Source organism: Anolis carolinensis, chromosome 4, assembly GCF_035594765.1.
Source record: "Anolis carolinensis isolate JA03-04 chromosome 4, rAnoCar3.1.pri, whole genome shotgun sequence".
In the NCBI taxonomy this organism is placed as follows: Eukaryota; Metazoa; Chordata; class Lepidosauria; order Squamata; family Dactyloidae; genus Anolis; species Anolis carolinensis.
The window spans coordinates 136,385,404-136,403,636 of NC_085844.1; the positions used below are offsets into that span (position 1 = coordinate 136,385,404).

Genomic DNA, 18,233 nt, shown 5'->3' on the forward strand with positions numbered 1-18,233 from the left:
GCTACAGTGCCTTCCAGTTTACTTAGTTAAGCATGGAGGAAGAACTGGAGCGTAAAGGGAGCCATCAGAACTGGGGCGTAAATCCACATGCATGCCAAATGTTTCCCATCTTTTATTTCAAACCAATGCCCAACAATGCTTTTATGGATCACTTCTTGGTCTTATTTCATTTTCTCACTTCACCAAAGGTTCTTTCACACTGCATAATTGTAGCACTGTGATTCCACATTGACTCCCATTGCAACAGCTTTTTTACAGTTTCAGGGGTGACCATTTAGTATTCTCTTCCAAACAGCTCTGGTGCCTCAACAAACTACAAGCACATGAATTCAGTAGGATGTAGCTATGGCAGTTAAACTGGGATCATAATGCTATAATTGTGTTCCAAATACATCTTGAAGGAAATGTCTCTCACCCCCTGTAGAGGGAAAAATATTAAAAGTACAGCGATACCTTGGCTTAAGAGTTTAATTTGTTCCGTATTTGAACTCTTAACTCAAAATGCTCTTATCTAAAAGCAAATTTCCCCATTGAAATACTATTAATCTGTCCCAGCCCCAACCCCCTCCCAATTTTTTGTTATGTGTGTGGCGCAGGCTGGTGAGCAGCCTGCTGCAATAAATCACTCTGACCATGAGGTCATGAGTTCGAGGCCAGCCCGTGGTGGGGTGAGCACCCGTCAATTAAAAAATAAAAAATAGCCCCTGCTCGTTGCTGACCTAGCAACCCGAAAGATAGTTGCATCTATCAAGTAGGAAGTAAGGTACCACTTATAAAGTGGGGAGGCAAATTTAACTAATTTACGACGTTGGAACGAGGAAGTGCCGTCACAGTGGATGATGAAGCAGCTGCTCCCCCCTGTGGCCAGAATCGAACATCCCCTCAGGAGAAGGTTAAATTGCCTCTGCGTCTGTTTCTGTCTCGGTTCTATGTGTATATGGGCATTGAATGTTTGCCCTATATGTATATAATGTGATCTGCCCTGAGTCCCCTTCGGGGTGAGAAGGGCGGAATATAAATACTGCAAATAAATAAATAAATAAATAAGAAAATGTACTTTATAAATAACAAATAAATGTATACATGCACATTCACGTGGAACAATAAAAAAGAAAAATCAACTTCCTCCCTCTCTTGCACTCTCTCCCCCTCTCCTCATGAAGCCAAACATACCAGGAATAAAACCTACACAAAATCAACTAACCCAAAGTTCCTCAAAGCGGACAAGAGCAAAGCGGACAGGAGTCTCCCAAAGGAGACAAGAGTACGAGGCATGGAAGCACATAATATCCCCTGATGGTGCAGTGTGTTAAAGTGCTGAGCTGCTGAACTTCTGGACTGAAAGGCCGCAGGTTTGAATTGGGGGAGTGGAGAGAGCCCCCATTGTTAGCCCCAGCTTCTGCCAACCCAGACGTTCAAAACATGCAAATGTGAGTGCATCAATAGGTACTGCTCCGGCGGGAAGGTAATGCCGCTCCATGCAGTCATCCCACATGACCTTGGAGGAGTTTACGGACAACGCTGGCTCTTTGGCTTAGAAATGGAGATGAGCCCCAACCCCTAGAATCAGACACTACTGAACTTAATGTCAGGGGAAAATCTTTACCCTTTACCTTAACTACCACCAATTCCTTAATACTTTATTTCCCATACCACCATACTTCGCCACAGCAACGCATGGCCGGGCACAGCTAGTAACAAATATAACTGCAACAAGAAAGCAACTACAAGAGGTTTTGCTTCAAATGCATGCCTTTTGTGATTAAATTCTCCTTTTACCATTGGAACGCTCAAATTGTAGTTGTTTGTTTTCAGTTCAATACATGTATTGATGAAAAGCAAGGGCTGGAAAAATTACCTTTTTTTTAGAACTTTTACTTAATAAAGAGATTTGATTAAGACAATTGTTTTTACTAAAAGCCTGAAAACATGCTTCTTGTTTTTTTTAAAAAGAGGTACATTATGGCTGAATTTTAACTGGGAATGACGTATATTTGGGCTATACTGTACAGCATCCCCCAGCTCAGGCTGACTCTGAGCAGGGGCATCACCTAGCACCCAAACAACAGTATCCAATCTCAACCACAATACTCAGCTCTAGCCTGGATTCCCCTACTACGCATGCGCAAGCGCGGGGCATGTGAACGCGAAGGGAACGCCGTCGATTGAACGGCTTGCTCAGCGCGCAGGCGCAGTCTAGTTCAAAGCAGGCAAAATGGCAGCGCCCGTGGATCTTGAGCTGAAAAAGGTATGGGGTGGGGATGGGGAGGGATGAACGAAGCTCAGGCCCAGAGCTGTGTGAGGCCGTTGTCGTTTGAGGCGAGTCTTTTCGGGAGCGGAGCTCCTCAGGTGCTCATGGAAGCACCAGAGGCCCTGTTTGAGCCTTTGCAGTAAAGACGAAGCGCCTTTACCTGGAGTGTGCACAAGGAAACTCAGAGGATCCCTTCAGGATGGGGCCGCCTATCTAGGCCTTAGGAAGGCGGTTTGAGTGTTAGGCGAGAGCAGTGGGAGGCCATTCTCACCTTGAGCAGGTGACTCTCTCTGAGCCACAAAACCAATCCCCTCACGACTCATTCTGCCAAGAAAACCCGGTGTAAACGGCCGCCGTAGGCTTTCATCAACATCAGACTATGGCCCACAATATCTGCTTTGAATTGGCTTATCTGAGTCTACACTCATATAATGTGGGATCTTCTGCCTTGATATTCTGGGATATAGGGCTGTGTGGAAGGGCCCTGAGTCCCCACTGCCATATAATCTGGGATAATATAGGGGCAGTGTGGAAGGGCTCCCAGGCCCCTTCACTGCCATATAATCCAGATTATTAAAGCACATAATTCACATTACCCACTTTGAACTGGATTATCTGAATCTACATTGCCATATAATCCAGTTCAAAGCAGATAATATGGATTTTATATGGCAGTGTTTATATAGCTGTGTAGAAGGGGCCCAGTTCCTTCCTCAGAAATATCAACCTACTTTGAACTGGATTTTCTAAGGGCTCTTCCAGACAGGCCCTTTATCTCAGGATCTGATCCCAGGTTTTCTGTTTATCTCATTTCATCTGGCATTGGGGATTTATTTAATCCAGTTTAAAACAGAAAACCTGGGATCAAATCCTGGGATATAGGGCCTGTCTGGAAGAGCCCTGACTCCACACTGCTTTATAAACAAGTTCAGTGTGGATTTATACAGTTGTGTGGAAGGTGCCCCAGATTATCTGGAAATGTAGACTCCTATAATTCATTTCAAAGCAGATAATCTGGAGCCAGATCTTGGAATACAGGGCAGTGTAGATCCAGCCTGAACCATTCATAAAATCATGATGTTAACAATGAGTATTCCTAATACGCATCAGAAAGTGCACACATGAGCATCACTGGGTATGTACACTAATATAAAATATATTTGCCATATATAAAATATTTGAATGGCTTACCACAAGCAATTCTGCTTGATATCGTGCTGCCTAATAAAGGACTACCCCTTAGAACAGTAGTTCTCAACCTTCCTAATACAGTTCCTCATGTTGTGGTGACCCCCAACCATAAAATTATTTTTGTTGCTATTTCATAACTGCAATTTTGCTATTGTTATGAATCGTAATGTAAATATCTGATATGCAGGATATATTTTCATTCACTGGACCAAATTTGGCACAAATACCTGATACGCCCAGATTTGAATACTTTTGGTGGGAGGATTCGCCATTTGTTTCCAAAAAGGAAGAGAAGGACAGGCGGAGAGATCGTCAGCCTTCTCTGCCAAAGGGAGAGACCATCAGAAATATGTGTTTACTGATGGTCTTTGGTGACCCCTCTGACACCCCTCTCGCGGGGGCCCCAGGCATCCCGAACCCCAGGTTGAGAAATGCTGCTTTAAAACATTGTTGGTCTATAATTAATTGCATAGATTTTGACTTGTGAATTTCATTGAATGTTTCTGTGCAGACAGTATTTTACTGGACAAACAAGATGATTATTGCTATGGCCATTTACCCGAGGATGTGTGGTGGGTAGGACAGCCATTCTTCTTGCTAGTTATATGTGATCATATCTAGAACTGGTTTTGTATGTCACAGTATTACAGCTTCTTGGCAGGGGGTTGGACTGGTTGGCCTGTGAGTTCTCTTCCAACTCTGTGATTCTAAAGGGGGATAGCTGTTGAAGACATGCTGCCGTATGAATGCTGTGTGTAGTGAATACTAGTGCTACAATATGGAACACATTATTTTAAAAAAAGATCACGGGAGGGGTTGAAATTATAACGGCAATATGAGCCTGTCCTGAACTCATTCACATGATAATTCCATCTCTGTTTGACTTGCTGTGGGTCTTCTAGATCTCAGTCAGAAATATATCCTAGCCTTGCTATCTGAGATACTAATTACTGAAGGTTCAGCCTAGAATCATCAGCATGGAAAGCATGTCTGCAATATGCCTTATCATAATTTCTCATAATTAAATGGTGGCCTAAATCATCTTGGTTGTCCTGACTACTGTAACCCCATTTAAGCCTTTTGTTTTATCTAATCAACAGTTAATTCAGTGAGTCTATTTAGGAGTGGCTGGCATTCTGTTAGAGTCATATGCATGTGTAGCTGACCCTTATGCACGTGGATGTCCTTTCATTCCATTCTTCATGCTATGATGAGAGGATAGGAGGAGCATCTGACTACATCCTCAGATCTACTTATGTGACCATTCTGCATCTGGCCTTGGGGAGTTAGCCAGGTGTTTCGTCAATCCTGCCTGCTTTTTGCAAAGCCCAAAATGGCCATTCAGGATGGCTTCAAGGGGTTTAGCCTGCAAAGGAACTATACGACTCAAAGAAACATAGATCTGCATGTGAATATTTTCACAATGCTGAGGGAATGTTGGATTGAGGCCACATTGTGTTAAACATAATGGTAATTGGTGGTGTTGTGGGCTCTTCTGGTTGCCATGGGTAGACTGTGTTTAGAAGCATGAAGGCCCCTACCCAACATTCTGTTCCAATCTCCCAGTATTTTGTAATTAAAAATGTTGACTAACAAATGAAACCAAAAATGGTGTTGTTCTATTTGTCAATGACTGGTTCATGAAGGATAGGGAGTAGATTTGCTGTCCACACTAATTTTGTCCCTGAATCTACCTCTTTACCATATAAGTGAACGATTTGGGGCTGTACTATGGGCAAAATTAAAGCCATCTCCCAAGGAATAATTGACGATTAAAGAAGACTTTCACTCCTGGCTTCCATGTATTTTTAAGCATTGCTTGTAAAAATATGGACTATTAAAATATATGCACTATAAATTATTGTCTTATATTAGTGCCTATATTTTATTTGGTTTATGTAACCTCAATAACCTTTTTTGTTCTGAATATTTGAGATCAGATTTTCACTGAATATGATTGTAATTTTTTCTTCTATTCCACCCATATTTATTATCACACCACAGTTGTGCATGTATTTTATATTATGTATGTAAAAGTAATTCTGCTTTGTCTGTAGAGATTCTTTGATGTTGAGACAAAATACATTGGTAGAATTACCTTGATTTTCTGCTGAAAATAAAATGTATTTGATTCTAGAAATATTTCTGAATAGGTTTTGTTGCAGTATTTACATGATAGCACTGATTTTTGTAAGAATATATAATGGCATGAAAAGGATACAGTGAAAGGATGAGTGTCAACATCCACAATTTTGTCACACTAACCTGATATATTCAAGACAGTAAAATGCATGTTAGACATTACGCTGCACATTGAACGGTTGCAGCTGTGCCATCTTTTACTACTGCTATAATTATACTAACCATGCATTTAGTGGGCAAGTGTGTGTTAACACTGAACCTCCTGAAAACTTATGCTCTTAGCTCATGAAGCTTAGGCTCAGCATGGCTATAGTAGTTTTCCCTTCACAGCAATTAAATGGTGTTAAGTTCCCTCCCTACCTACAGTTGCTGTGTAATGAAAACTTTCTCTGCTTGTTGAATGAAGGGAGGTGACTGGGAGAACACTTCCCTAGCTAAGTAAATATCAATGAATGAGTCAGGCCAGCTGTTTTACTAGAGAGAGATTATAGTAGATGACATAAATATAGGTTGCTTAGGCAGCTATTGGATAATTATTTTTATTTTTGGTGTAATCTTTGATTAATTACGTTGACACATAGTTTGTAATCATTATTTAACTCAAGGCAGAGCAGAGGGAGATGCTAGTTATCTGACTTAATTCCGGTCAGTTGGCAAGAGTTTCTGACTTAATTTCTTTGAACAACATAGCAATTTTTAAAATTACCCTCATTCTCTAAATTAGGTTTCTGAAGAACATGTGGAAGGGGAGACCAGAGTAAGCTGTTGTGGGAAAGAATTTGTGGTATTATACTGATAACAAATACTTGGTCTAATTCTCAGATGTGACCTGTCCCCTTTTTCCTAGAGTGTGGCTTGAGTATTTTGTACTTATTGCTGGTTGCTGGATTTCAGGATTCTTGTAAATATGTGCTAGAAAAATATTCAGTTAGAAACATATTTATTTATGCAAACCTTCCCCGTTTAATCCAAGCTAATATCCGTTTGTTGGATCACATGAAACTGGGAGATAAACTCCAAATTCTATATTTGCAGCTCTTGAGGACACCTGTGCAAGCTTCTGGGCCCCTATTAAAAACTAGACTTTTGTGGTCTTATAATCATAGAAAAGTGTTAGAAGTTAGAAGAAGCAAAATACTTTGATGTCATGTCACTAACAATTTAGGTGCATTGCTACAATATGGTCCCTGGGAGGTGAAAAGCAGCCCCTGCTTTTGATGAAGTTGTACACCCAGACAGAAAAAGTATGTTATTTTATATACTGTATAGTGTAGTTACTTTATATGTTATCCTAGTACTGTGTAAATATTTGTAAGTAAATAAGTAAACTCTAACAAATTAGATCTCACAATCTTGACATCTGCCCACTCCTGCTTTAGTTGAATAAAATGTTCTGCTGACTTACTGAATAACAGGAGTACAAGTTTGTTGTTGACTGTGGCCAAGTCAGTGTCTAGTTATGCTATCCTGTGTCATCAGATCTTGAAAACTCAGTACTATGACTTTTCTCATTGAATCTATTTACCTGAAATGTTGCCTTCTAGTTTTCCTACTGTCTTTTACCTTGCCAAGCATTATTAAGACAGTAATTAAGATATTAAAACACTATAAAGACAATACCTTCTAGTCAATTATGTCTTCTTACTTTGTGTCCAAACTTAGGAACCTTTCCACATAGCCCTATATCCCAGAATATCAAGTTCAATGTCTGCTTTGAACTGGGTTATCTGAGTTCAACCTGACATATATTCCAGTTCAAAGCAGATAATGTGGGATTTTATTCAGATGTGTGGAAGGGGCCTCAGCTTTCCATTGCCATTGATGGCTGAGTGAAAATGTAGAAAATCTTGCTTTCCGCTGAGGCGTAAATTGTAAAAGAGAGTAAAAGTGTTGATTAGGTCAGGAAACATAGGAAAATCATTTCCTACTTCATCTGAGCCCTGTTCACATTGATTCACCATCTTTCTTTCCTCGTTTTCTTTATTCTTTCCATCATGCATGCAGATAAACATAAGTTTTGTTAAATTGGGTTGTGGAAATACTAATACTGTATACTAGTATGTGAGCTTTTTAAAAATCAGTCTGGGAAGGAACCACTTTCTAGTGGAAATGCTCACCTCTTACCAACCAGTACTGCCCACCATTAACTCCTCCCCCTAGTGACACAGCAAATGGTGCTACCTGGAGGAGCAGCCACACATCTAAAAGTCTGGATTTTCTGCAAAACCACAAGGTAAAAGGCAAGGATTTTTGAAATGGTTTGAAGATCAAAGATACACAGTATAAATGAGTGATCATTGACCCTGTGTGTCAGGATTAGAACCCTGAGGGGTGTGTATAATGTTTTTAGCCCGTGTAGACAAGTCCCAAGTTTGGTTTGTTATCCCTGTATAGAAGAGCAGGTCACTGTTGGGAAGAATTAAATAGGAGGCCCCTTTAGACTTTCAGGTATTGTCCAGCCTTTCTGACACCTTTTAACAGTGGGCTGATCACTGGACTCTTTCACTCAGAAGTGGCTAAAAAAGGTAAAAGGACAAACTTTGATGCCTGATGGTGTATTAATGTAACTCTTAAGGCAGGGCAAATTCAGTCTTTGATTGTTTTGCTAACTGTATCTTTATTTGTGTATTTCCCCTATCAGGCATTTACTGAACTTCAAGCTAAGGTCATTGATACTCAGCAAAAGGTGAAACTTGCAGACCTACAGATAGATCAACTGAACAGGACAAAAAAGCATGCACATCTTACTGATACGGAAATTATGACACTGGCTGATGAAACACGAATGTATGAAGGTGTAGGAAGAATGTAAGTAATTATTCTTGTTATAAGTAATGTTGTGAATATTCCGTGTTATAATTGACTTATAAAGTCTCAGGTGGTATTTAATGTTTCCCATTGCAGCTAATGTCAAAATGTGCTATCTTCACTTTTCACACATGCTCAATAAAGGATTCTGGAGTAGTTTACCTTGCCTGTTACAAGGATTAGCTAGAATAGATTATCTTTCTTTCCCATCTCAAGCTGTATTTTGTTATTTACCACAAATATGCTGCTGCCACTCTGTCTTGAAAAATCTGTTTCTTGACTCTTCCTCCACCATACTCCCAAGAGTGATGCTGCTAAAAAAACTTCCAACTAGAAGGGAAAATGAGAGGAGGAAATAAGGTGGATAGTTGTTGAAAGGATTTGTGAAAAGAAGTCCCTTTTTCAGAGGCTTCATTAACTGAACTAAGCCTGTATTAAAATGTGACAAGTCTGTCTTGCATAGTTTAAAATTAATGTTCAAAACATTATTGTGATAATATAAACACAACTTTCACTTCCTTAAGTGTTTCTGAAGTTTATTTTTTATTTGTTGAGAAAGGACATGCAGCGAACTCCTGATGACCTTGATCAATGAACACGTTTTTAATGTTGAATATATAGTTCACCTCTAAAAAACACAGGACATCTATTAAGAATTTAGAGTGTTTTAATGTAGAGTGTTTTAAAATGCTTTACCCAGTTTCAAAGCCGCATATTTCATAATGGCAACATGTTACAATTACAGGAAACATGACAAACAGTTACATGAATTATGAAGTTATCAAGTTTTACTAACCATTTTGAGCCAGAAACACAACTGCAAATGGAAAATATCTCATAAGGTCTTGTGTTAACAGGGTTGTAATCTTGTGAATGCGTGAGCCTAGGGGCTGTTTATGTACTAGGAGAGGGATCTACTGATAATCATTCATAGAATCATAATTGGAAGAGACCACATGGGCAATCTAGTTCAACCCCCTGCCATGTAGGAAAAGCACAAAGTACCCCTGACAGATGGCAATCTGTTCTCTGTGCAAAACCCTCCAAAGAAGAATCTACCACTATTCTCCAAGACAGTGAGTTTCACTATTGAACAGCTCTCATGGTCAAGAAGTCCTTCTTAATGTTCAGGTGGAATCTCTTCCTGTAATTTGAAGCCATTGCTTTGAGTCCATTCAAAACTCTTTCATTTGTAGGAGTTTCATTTGTGGGTGGTTTGTGCTTCAAAGATACAATAATTTCAAATTGGGTCCATCTTTTTGTAACAGCCTATACTTTTCCATCAAAGGGAAGGGTTTGGTGGAAGCATGGAACTAGGGAGCTAAGTGCCACATTTTTTTTTCCTATATAGGTAGATGATGAGGCTAGTTTACAAAGGATGAATGCAGTGTGAGGAGACAGCTCCTAGTTATTTAAAACAATGGGAGAGGGTATTAGTGATGGTGGTGGCAAGTTGATTGGAAGGGAGACTTGAAAAGACAAGTACAGGGGTGGACAACTGTGGAAGGCTAAGGGCTTCATTAGCTTTCCAGGAGAGCTTGGGAGAGCTACTCCCTCTAATTGTACCTGCTTCCCCCCTCCCCAAAAAACAAAACCAGCTTGGCCACAACAAGTGCTCCCCAAACATGTAGGTGAAATTCCCACCTTGTTTTTGGACCTTCAGTTTGAAGCCAACTCGCCCCCCCCAAGCCTCCCCCCCCCTTTTTCTGAATACTTTTGCAAACCTCTGTCTTGACTCTGGGTTGCGGAACAAGGGGTCTTCAAATGTGGTAGAATTGCCTTTTCCATCTAGAGGTCATTTTGGAGCAAAACAACTGGGAGAGAAGGCCTGAAAAATGGCCCTGGTCACTGCGTGTGGCCTGTGGGCTGCATCTGGCTCCCCTCTGAAACATCAGGAGGGAGAGAATTGAAGAATCATGATGTCACAGTCACCAGAAATGAAGACAACAACTTTTCAAAATGTGTGGTAGTTGCTTTCTGCCTCAGAAATAGATTCCCTGTCCCTCTAATTGAAATAGGAATGGACCGATATTCACATGTGGGTCATTTAGGGGCTCTCAGTGTCTGTCTGTGACACTGTGTGGCATTTTAATTTTAATTCATGGAGCACTGTTCTTAGCTTCTGCAGCCGTGCAAGCAGTGGGGTTTGACCCCGAGCAATATAACAGTTATATCCTTGGGCCATCATTGGAAATCCAGAATAAGTCCCTGTAACAGAACAGAGGAAATTGCCTATAACAGTTTTGACATTTCAAGGCAAGAAATGCTGTGGAGCTTTATACGGCAAAGACGATAAGTATTTATTTATCCCGACATTCTGCTAATGATATACATACTCAAATAGTGTCAAAGGAAATGTCTGCAAGTATTCATTCAGAGCATTAGGAATCTAAACTTTCATCATAGGTCTTAAAGTAAAGAGTTGATGTCAGTGCACAAATAGTTTAAGCAGCAAAACTAGACATTGGTGTATGTGAGTGTATCAGGCTACATAACAAGCCTTTCAAAAGACTATGAACTAACAGAATTAAAATGTACTGGCAAGATGCCAAGATCCCGAAGTGTCTCCTGAGCAACAGATACTAGTCGCTTACAATTATACCAATTCATCATCCCCTTCTGTGCATTGCTGGCTTTTCTTATATGAAGCCAAAAATAACTATCCTGGGAGAAAGAGTATTTTTACTTCTCAAGCTTTCTAAGACTAGGGAGGAATGGGTAGACTAAAAGTCTGTACATGGGATATGTTGATGCTTCTGTTCTGCTGTTTGCAGGTACTTGATGGCATGTAATGGAATGTGTGATTTCAGTAGGACTTCATTGCACTCATTTTTCTTACCACATTTTAAAGTAAACTTGCATAAGCCTCCTATAGACTGTTAGGTCCAGTGAACCCTCAAGTATGTGATGATTGTAGCCTTCATATACTCTTGTTTTTGTTTTATTTTTTGATGTACTGAAAGTCATGCCAGGCAACTTGAAGACAACAGCTGCAGGGTCCTTTTTGTATGTCTGAACCAATAAACATGTGCTAGCTGTCTGCCTCCTCTTTGCCCCATTCCCATTGATAATGGTTTTTACAGGCTACCTGTATAGCAAACTGATATTTATAAAATAAACATTGATTCTACTTCAATACTCCATAGCAGCATCATTTCAGTCTAGCGTTTTGTTTAGCATTCAAGTATTTAGTAGAAGTCATTCATTATGAATAACATTGTTTAAATCAAAGTTTGAACTTGTAGTATATGATAAAAAGACAGTGGAATACTAGGCTGGCCCACAAAGGCAGAAAATGACATACAACCCACCGTCCATATCCATTTGGAGGGAATAAGAATTATGCATAAATCAACCAGAGTTATTGGGGTTGGTTTTTTACTAAAATTTCTAGATTTATATATGAGTATGTATAGTAGGACTCATAGTATAATAGTCCCCTCCTTTTCTTATCCTTGAATTGGTTTCACTTACTAGGGTGAACAAACTGTGAGTGTTCTAAGAACTGAATTAATGATAAGGGCCTGGGCTTTAAATGTTATTTCCCAACTGTCAGTGGATATTTTGGTAGACTTTAAGAGGCTATTTTGAGGTGTGGGAATATTATTTTACATATTCTGAAACACTATCTTTAATTTTTCGTTAGATTCTTTAGATGTTTCCAATTCTTTCTGCAGTTGTTAAATGTTTCTTTCTAATCTGCTAGGAGAGCCAGAGTGGTATAGTAGCTTGAGTGTTGGATATTGACATTGGGACAAGAGTTCAAATTCCCACTCAAAACCTCCTACATCATTTGGGAGCTGATAGTATTTCTAGCAATATCCAGGACTGTGTAGCATTATGGAGAGCCTGGTGCAGTGGTTTGAGAGTAGGGTTCAAATTCCCATGCAGTCATGGAAACCCACTGAGTGGCCTTATAAATGTCACACTCTCTCAAAGGAAGGCAAAGCCAAACCCACCTCTGAACAATTCTTGCCAAGAAACCCCCTTGACAGGTTTTCCTTAGCGTCACCATAACTTGGAATTAACTTGATGTCATACGACTAACAAGAACGCTCCGCAAGACCTTAAGAGTTGATTTTAAGAAAGAGTTGTTGAATGCTATATTATGTGAATTGGCAGGACAACAGGCCTCAACTTCTTTTTAAATTGGACCTTTCTAATTCCAAAAGACCTGTTGCAAAAATGTGAGAATCTAACTTAATTGTAATGCGGTATAACAGAGTAGCAAATCTGGGATTCCTGTTCATCCCTCTCTTTGTTTTCCAAAGAATGTCCCCTTTACATTATTACTGTCTGATAGAGGTTAAAGTAAGGGAACAATTTTCAACAGTAAAGTTATCTTGATGACAGCTGCTATTCTTCGTACCCAAAGATACTTCGCCTTAGTCTAACTAACATGTTTTTGTGAGTAATGTCTTAAATTTTATGTTGTAGATCCTATTCATGTTAAAAATGAGGGTTTTTTATGTTAACGTCAAAATCTATGAACTGTTTAAAGAATGAGCTTCAGAAGCAGAAGCCCATTTAAAGAATAAGCTTCTGCGTTTGAAGATTTCTAGCAGATTTGTCTCATTGATTTTAAAATCTTGACCAGATAAAGTTTGGAGAGTGTGGATAAACTGAGGTATACAAAAAGAGTATTGGGTTACATGCAGCCCTGGGAGGCAACCCTGAATTAGAGAATAAGAATAAGAATTATCTTATGAATTAATAACTAGACATAAGGACAGTTCTTGCAGTGAAAAGATGCAAAAAGTGTGGATAGGATCAGTATTTGAAGTGGTGCTTTGTAATTTGTTTTGAAATGGGCTGAAGGTGAGCTGTCTGGTAGCCAGGTGTGAGACTGACACCAAATGATACAAGATGATAAAAATAAGTGATTGCAAGTGTTTCAAAAGAGGCTAGTGTTGTTCAAAGTATGAAATAATTCACATTGGAAGAAAAGAAGTTGTAGTACATTTATGTAGTCATGTAGGGATTAAATTGGCAAGGACAGTAGATCATGACAGAGATGCTATTACTGTACTTGGAAGACTCTGTACCTTGTTACCACCTGGCTCACGAATAGACTCATCCTTTTTATAGATGTGCTTTAAATATAACCATTCCTTGAAATATGTATGGTATGTTGTATATATTTCAGTAGCATTACTCTGATATTTTGGCTGGAGAATCCACTTGTTCTAGTAGGCGTAAACTGAAAATGTGTTTGGAGAGTTACTGGGAAGGTTCCGAATTGCTGCAAAGATATCAATATACATCCGTCTTCATTAGATTAATGTGTAACCATGAAAACATGCTTGGCTGCTTAATGCTAACTGACTGCTTATCTGACTGCGCCATAATAGTAGTTTTAAATTTGCTGGTTTGAGGCCCTGGCAAAAGGTTTGATTTGGTCCACAATCTGGTGAGGACATTGGTGGACTTGTTTGTGCTATTCCAGCATTGTCCCTGCAGGTAGTCCTGTATCTTGTGTGTTGTCCTTCATTTATCCCTTTGGGCATTATGACATATTGTCCAATTAATAAACTCTAATTTTTCTTGCTACAAAAACAAAGAACCCAGAACAATAATTTCCACTTTTCCAGACCTAAATGCTTCCCGGGGAAAGAGTTTGTGTTGATAGATGAGCTGGATGCCTCTTTTACTGTGTTGGGGGAGGGGGGCAAGTTTTGCTACACCATGACAACTTGAGCCTGAGTGAGACAGCATGTTGTTGAATGTGATTTAAATAGTTTTATTGGTTCTGCTGCATTCTCTCGCACTGCTGTGTGCCTCTGTTGCTCCATGGACCTTTTAACAGTGCTGCTATTTTTATTATACAAATAGAAACTATACATAGAAGAATATGTAAAAGATAGTAATGCATATTGAGATGTTTTTAATCGATCCCTGTATTTACTTTCCTTCTACCTCACCTGTTTTTCACATAGCTGCTCATCATTGTAGCATCACAGTTTAGATTTGCTCTCTGCGCAAAATTGATTGCACTAAAATTGTAAATAATCGTACATTGGCACTGAAGACTTAAAATATTACTTTAAGTATCCACTATCAAAGCAGTGGAAATAATAGAGACTAATCACCACTGTGTATATTCCCAAATACATTGAGCTTTGTATAGTGTATTTCATACATGTGTGTCTCCATAACAGTGAACATGATTTTTATCCTGTTTTCAGTATTATGTTGATTGCACCTCTATTACAAAGTCATGTCTTTTGGCTTCAAGAGTATTCACTAAAGCTTTGGTGGTTCATTTGAGTCTAAAGGGCACGTGTGTTTACCCTTACATTCTCCATCCAGGGTTCAAGAGATTAAAATTAGCCACTCTTTAGTAGAGAAATCCAGAGATTAATGATGAACCTGAACAAAAACTTACTGATGTTAATACAGATAGCATGGTCTGTCATAACAGATGGCAATTCTGTGTGCTGTAGTGCCAACTTGTAGGACTTGTCAGCCAAAGGAGTGAAACTGAATATCAGTCTATTGGAATGGAAATCTGTAAAACTGACTTTGTGGAATGTTGAGTCTTAGGTACATCACCCCCTTATGTTCATTCAAACTGACATTGCTGTGAAGGCCTGCATAAACAACCAAGGAGGCATAAAATGTGATAGAACGAACTGAAATTGTCTTGTGAGCCAGTTGTTATCTGTTTTTCATGACATTTCATCTTGTAGTGATGTTCAACACAATAGCTGAGTTTTCAAGCAGGTTAAGAGGCAGAGCGAGGCCAAGTGATGAACAAGTTGGCTGACAATTTTGTTCTCCGCCTGCTGAGAAATAAGACTAGCTGTAAAACACTTGTTAAAATGATTTGAAAAACTGCATTGATCAGGATGAGGCAGGCAACAGAATTAATTCAGGACCAAGGCATATCTTTCTTTCATCAAAAGCTGACTGAATCCTTGCAAACCAGTTGATTAAGAGGGACCTACTAAGAAAACATTAGTAAATATTCTCATGTCCACACCAGTTGTGCTCTTAGGCTTCAGGTAGGTTCACGTAGGGAGATATTATATGTCAGATAGTCTAGACCAAAGCCATACAGAGCTTTATAGGAATAGCCCAACAGTGGAACTAAAGCTTGTAGATATAGATAACAACTTTACATTAAAAAAAACTGGAACTGCAAACAAGGCATTCTATGTAAGCATATCTCAAAAGAAAAAAAATGTTAACAGGCCTTCAAGAATTGATAAGTGAATTGTAAAGCAGATTGCATGTTTTTGAAAAACAAGACTGAGGTTAACTTTTTGCAACATTCTTGATGATGTAGAACCTGATAATGTGACTAATGGTTAAACAATGTTTGTTTAGCATTGCATATCTCAGAAATGTTTTGAATGAGTCCAGAGGCCTGCAATGCAGAGACTTCAGAAACCAAATGAAGCATAAGACATTGTTGCAGGATTTACAAAGAAAAACACAAATCCTTCAGCTTTCCACAAACAGTACTCGTCAGAATGTGGAGGTGTTAAAATCCTAATCTTTCAGGATCTAACTTTACAAATGTTATGAAAACCACTGAACCCCTTCAGAGATACCGCAAGAGGAGTGAGTCAGTTATGACTGGACCTTCTGTGTTATTTGAGCATCCATCATGGAAAACAAATAAACAAACCAAAGAACAAACCTCAGCTATCAGAGCACTAGATATAACTATAAGTACAGTAGAGTCTCACTTATCCAACATTCGCTTATCCAACGCATTTTTGTAGTCAATGTTTTTAATACATTGTGATATTTTGGTGCTAAATCCGTAAATACAGTAATTACTACATAGTATTACTGCTTATTGAACAACTTTTTCTGTCATATTTGTTGTATAACATGTTTTGGTGCTTAATTTGTGAAATCATAACCTAATTTGGTGTTTAATAGGCTTCTCCTTAATCTCTCCTTATTATCCAACATATTCGCTTATCCAACGTTCTGCTGGCCCGTTTATGTTGGATAAGTGAGACTCTACTGTAGCAGTATAGAGAATTTAAAACAGAATAAATACAAGACAGTTGTGGAAAATGCTGAGGGGGAAAGAGAAATGTGGACATTATCTTGATGTTTCTGGTGCATCTTCATTGCTTGATATCGAATCATCTTGTTATCTGTTCTCTTCCTGCCTTTTTACTACTTTCTCTTCTTTCCTTTTCTTAGTACAGCTTTTTAATATTTTTGTTCCCTCTCTTTTTATATTTGTTTTCCAATTTAAAATTAATAAAATACCTTGTTGAAATACTTATCATGGGGAAAAGGTGTCTCAACTAAATCTTTAGCACTTATCCTTGTTTCCACAAGCCAAATTTTTCAAAATCCAATTATTATAGGGACAGAAAGTGAGGTGAAATGTTCTTAACAGGGGCACGGACAGCAAAACAAACACCACAGGGGTGTTAGCCCTTCCCTATGCGATCCAAAACTTGTGTGTGTGTGTTTGTGTGTGTGTGTGTGTGTGCATGCATGCATGCATGTATATGTATGTCTGACTGGAGTTACATTTTAAAAATGTACATGTTTCGACTTACATACAAATTCAACTGAAGAACAAACCTACAGAACCTATCTTGTTCGTAACTTGGGGATTACCTGTATGCATGTGATGATTCTTATCTCTCCCAAGTATTCTGTGCAAATTGAAACATTCAGCAATGCAGTACAAGCAGAAGCCAAAATTACATTATCTGGATCTGTGTCAATTATATCCGACTCAGAGTACATCTGAGCAATTTTATCTGCAAAATGTCATGTGAAAAGTCACAAAAGTTTTTTGAGTGCTCTGCATTCTTTCTGTGTGGAACAGAATGTAGAAGACCCCATACCACTCAAGGCATCTTTGCTGGGTGACACTGTGCCGGTCCAATGGTGGCAAAAAGTACAATTTCCACCATGCTACCATCACTACTGTTTGAAAATAACAGGGACTCCTCTTCTCTGAGAAGAGTTGGGCCTTTGTAGGACAGGCCAGTGCAGAATATCTAACACACCAGAATAGGCTCCCAAGATGAATGTTCCCTCATCAAGAATGTCTTATAAAAATCATAAAGAATTGTGTTTCATTATTTTTATTGTGTTTAGTATGATATGGGCTCTTCTTGCAACCCTCCCTCACCCCCAACTGAAAGATGTACAAACCCATGGAACTGTATATTGTAGCCAGGAGATCTTTCTCATATTTCTGTGTCCCACATGAATGGATTTGCCCAGGAAGCATTTGGTTCTACATGTTTGAGTTAGCTTGGAATATCATTCACTTCTGATTTATTGAAAGCACTTGCAAATTAAACTCATTTAGAATTCTCATCTGCTGAATGAGTTTAATTTGTGGGGAGGGAGGCCAATGTTTACCTCATGTCTACTGAACATTAAAGAGAAACAACATTAATTTAATTTCAAGTGGTTTTTAAAAACAGTTAAATATGAACTTCAATAATAAGGCTAATTGATGCCATACTACCTTTTCAAAGTCAGCCATTTCCTTGTGCCAGTATTATGCTTTCACAAATGCTATTTTAGAGATGTTCTTCTATTTTTTAGAAGGGTGAAGTATGAACAATGGTATAAATCTACCATGTAGTTAAGCGTCTAGCAATGCAAAAATCCTCATTTGGAAGCTGTGTGGTTATTTCTGTTTGCTTAAGTAATGTAATATGTTAGAGTTGTAAACCAGAGCTGCCTCCCTGAGCAAGCTAATGCAAATGAGAGAGATGTTGCTTCGTAGTCTTGGAACAAATAATAATAATAATAAACCTGCAAAAGTATTGGAAAATGAGCACACAAAGATACTGTGGACTTCCGAATCCAGACTGACAAAGTTCTGGAACACAACACACCA

At 38.9% G+C, this 18,233-nt stretch overlaps 1 protein-coding gene across 1 annotated transcript in view; it reads left to right on the top strand.

Annotated features, from left to right (window-relative positions):
• Positions 1-2,094: 2,094 nt before the first annotated feature.
• pfdn1 (prefoldin subunit 1) overlaps positions 2,095-18,233 on the top strand; it is a 40,658-nt gene continuing 24,519 nt past the window's right edge. The window contains exons 1-2 of the mRNA XM_003219894.4: positions 2,095-2,248; positions 8,226-8,392. Of these exons, the coding sequence (XP_003219942.1) occupies positions 2,216-2,248; positions 8,226-8,392 (200 nt within the window). The 5' untranslated portion in view covers positions 2,095-2,215. The remainder of the gene's footprint in view (positions 2,249-8,225; positions 8,393-18,233) is intronic.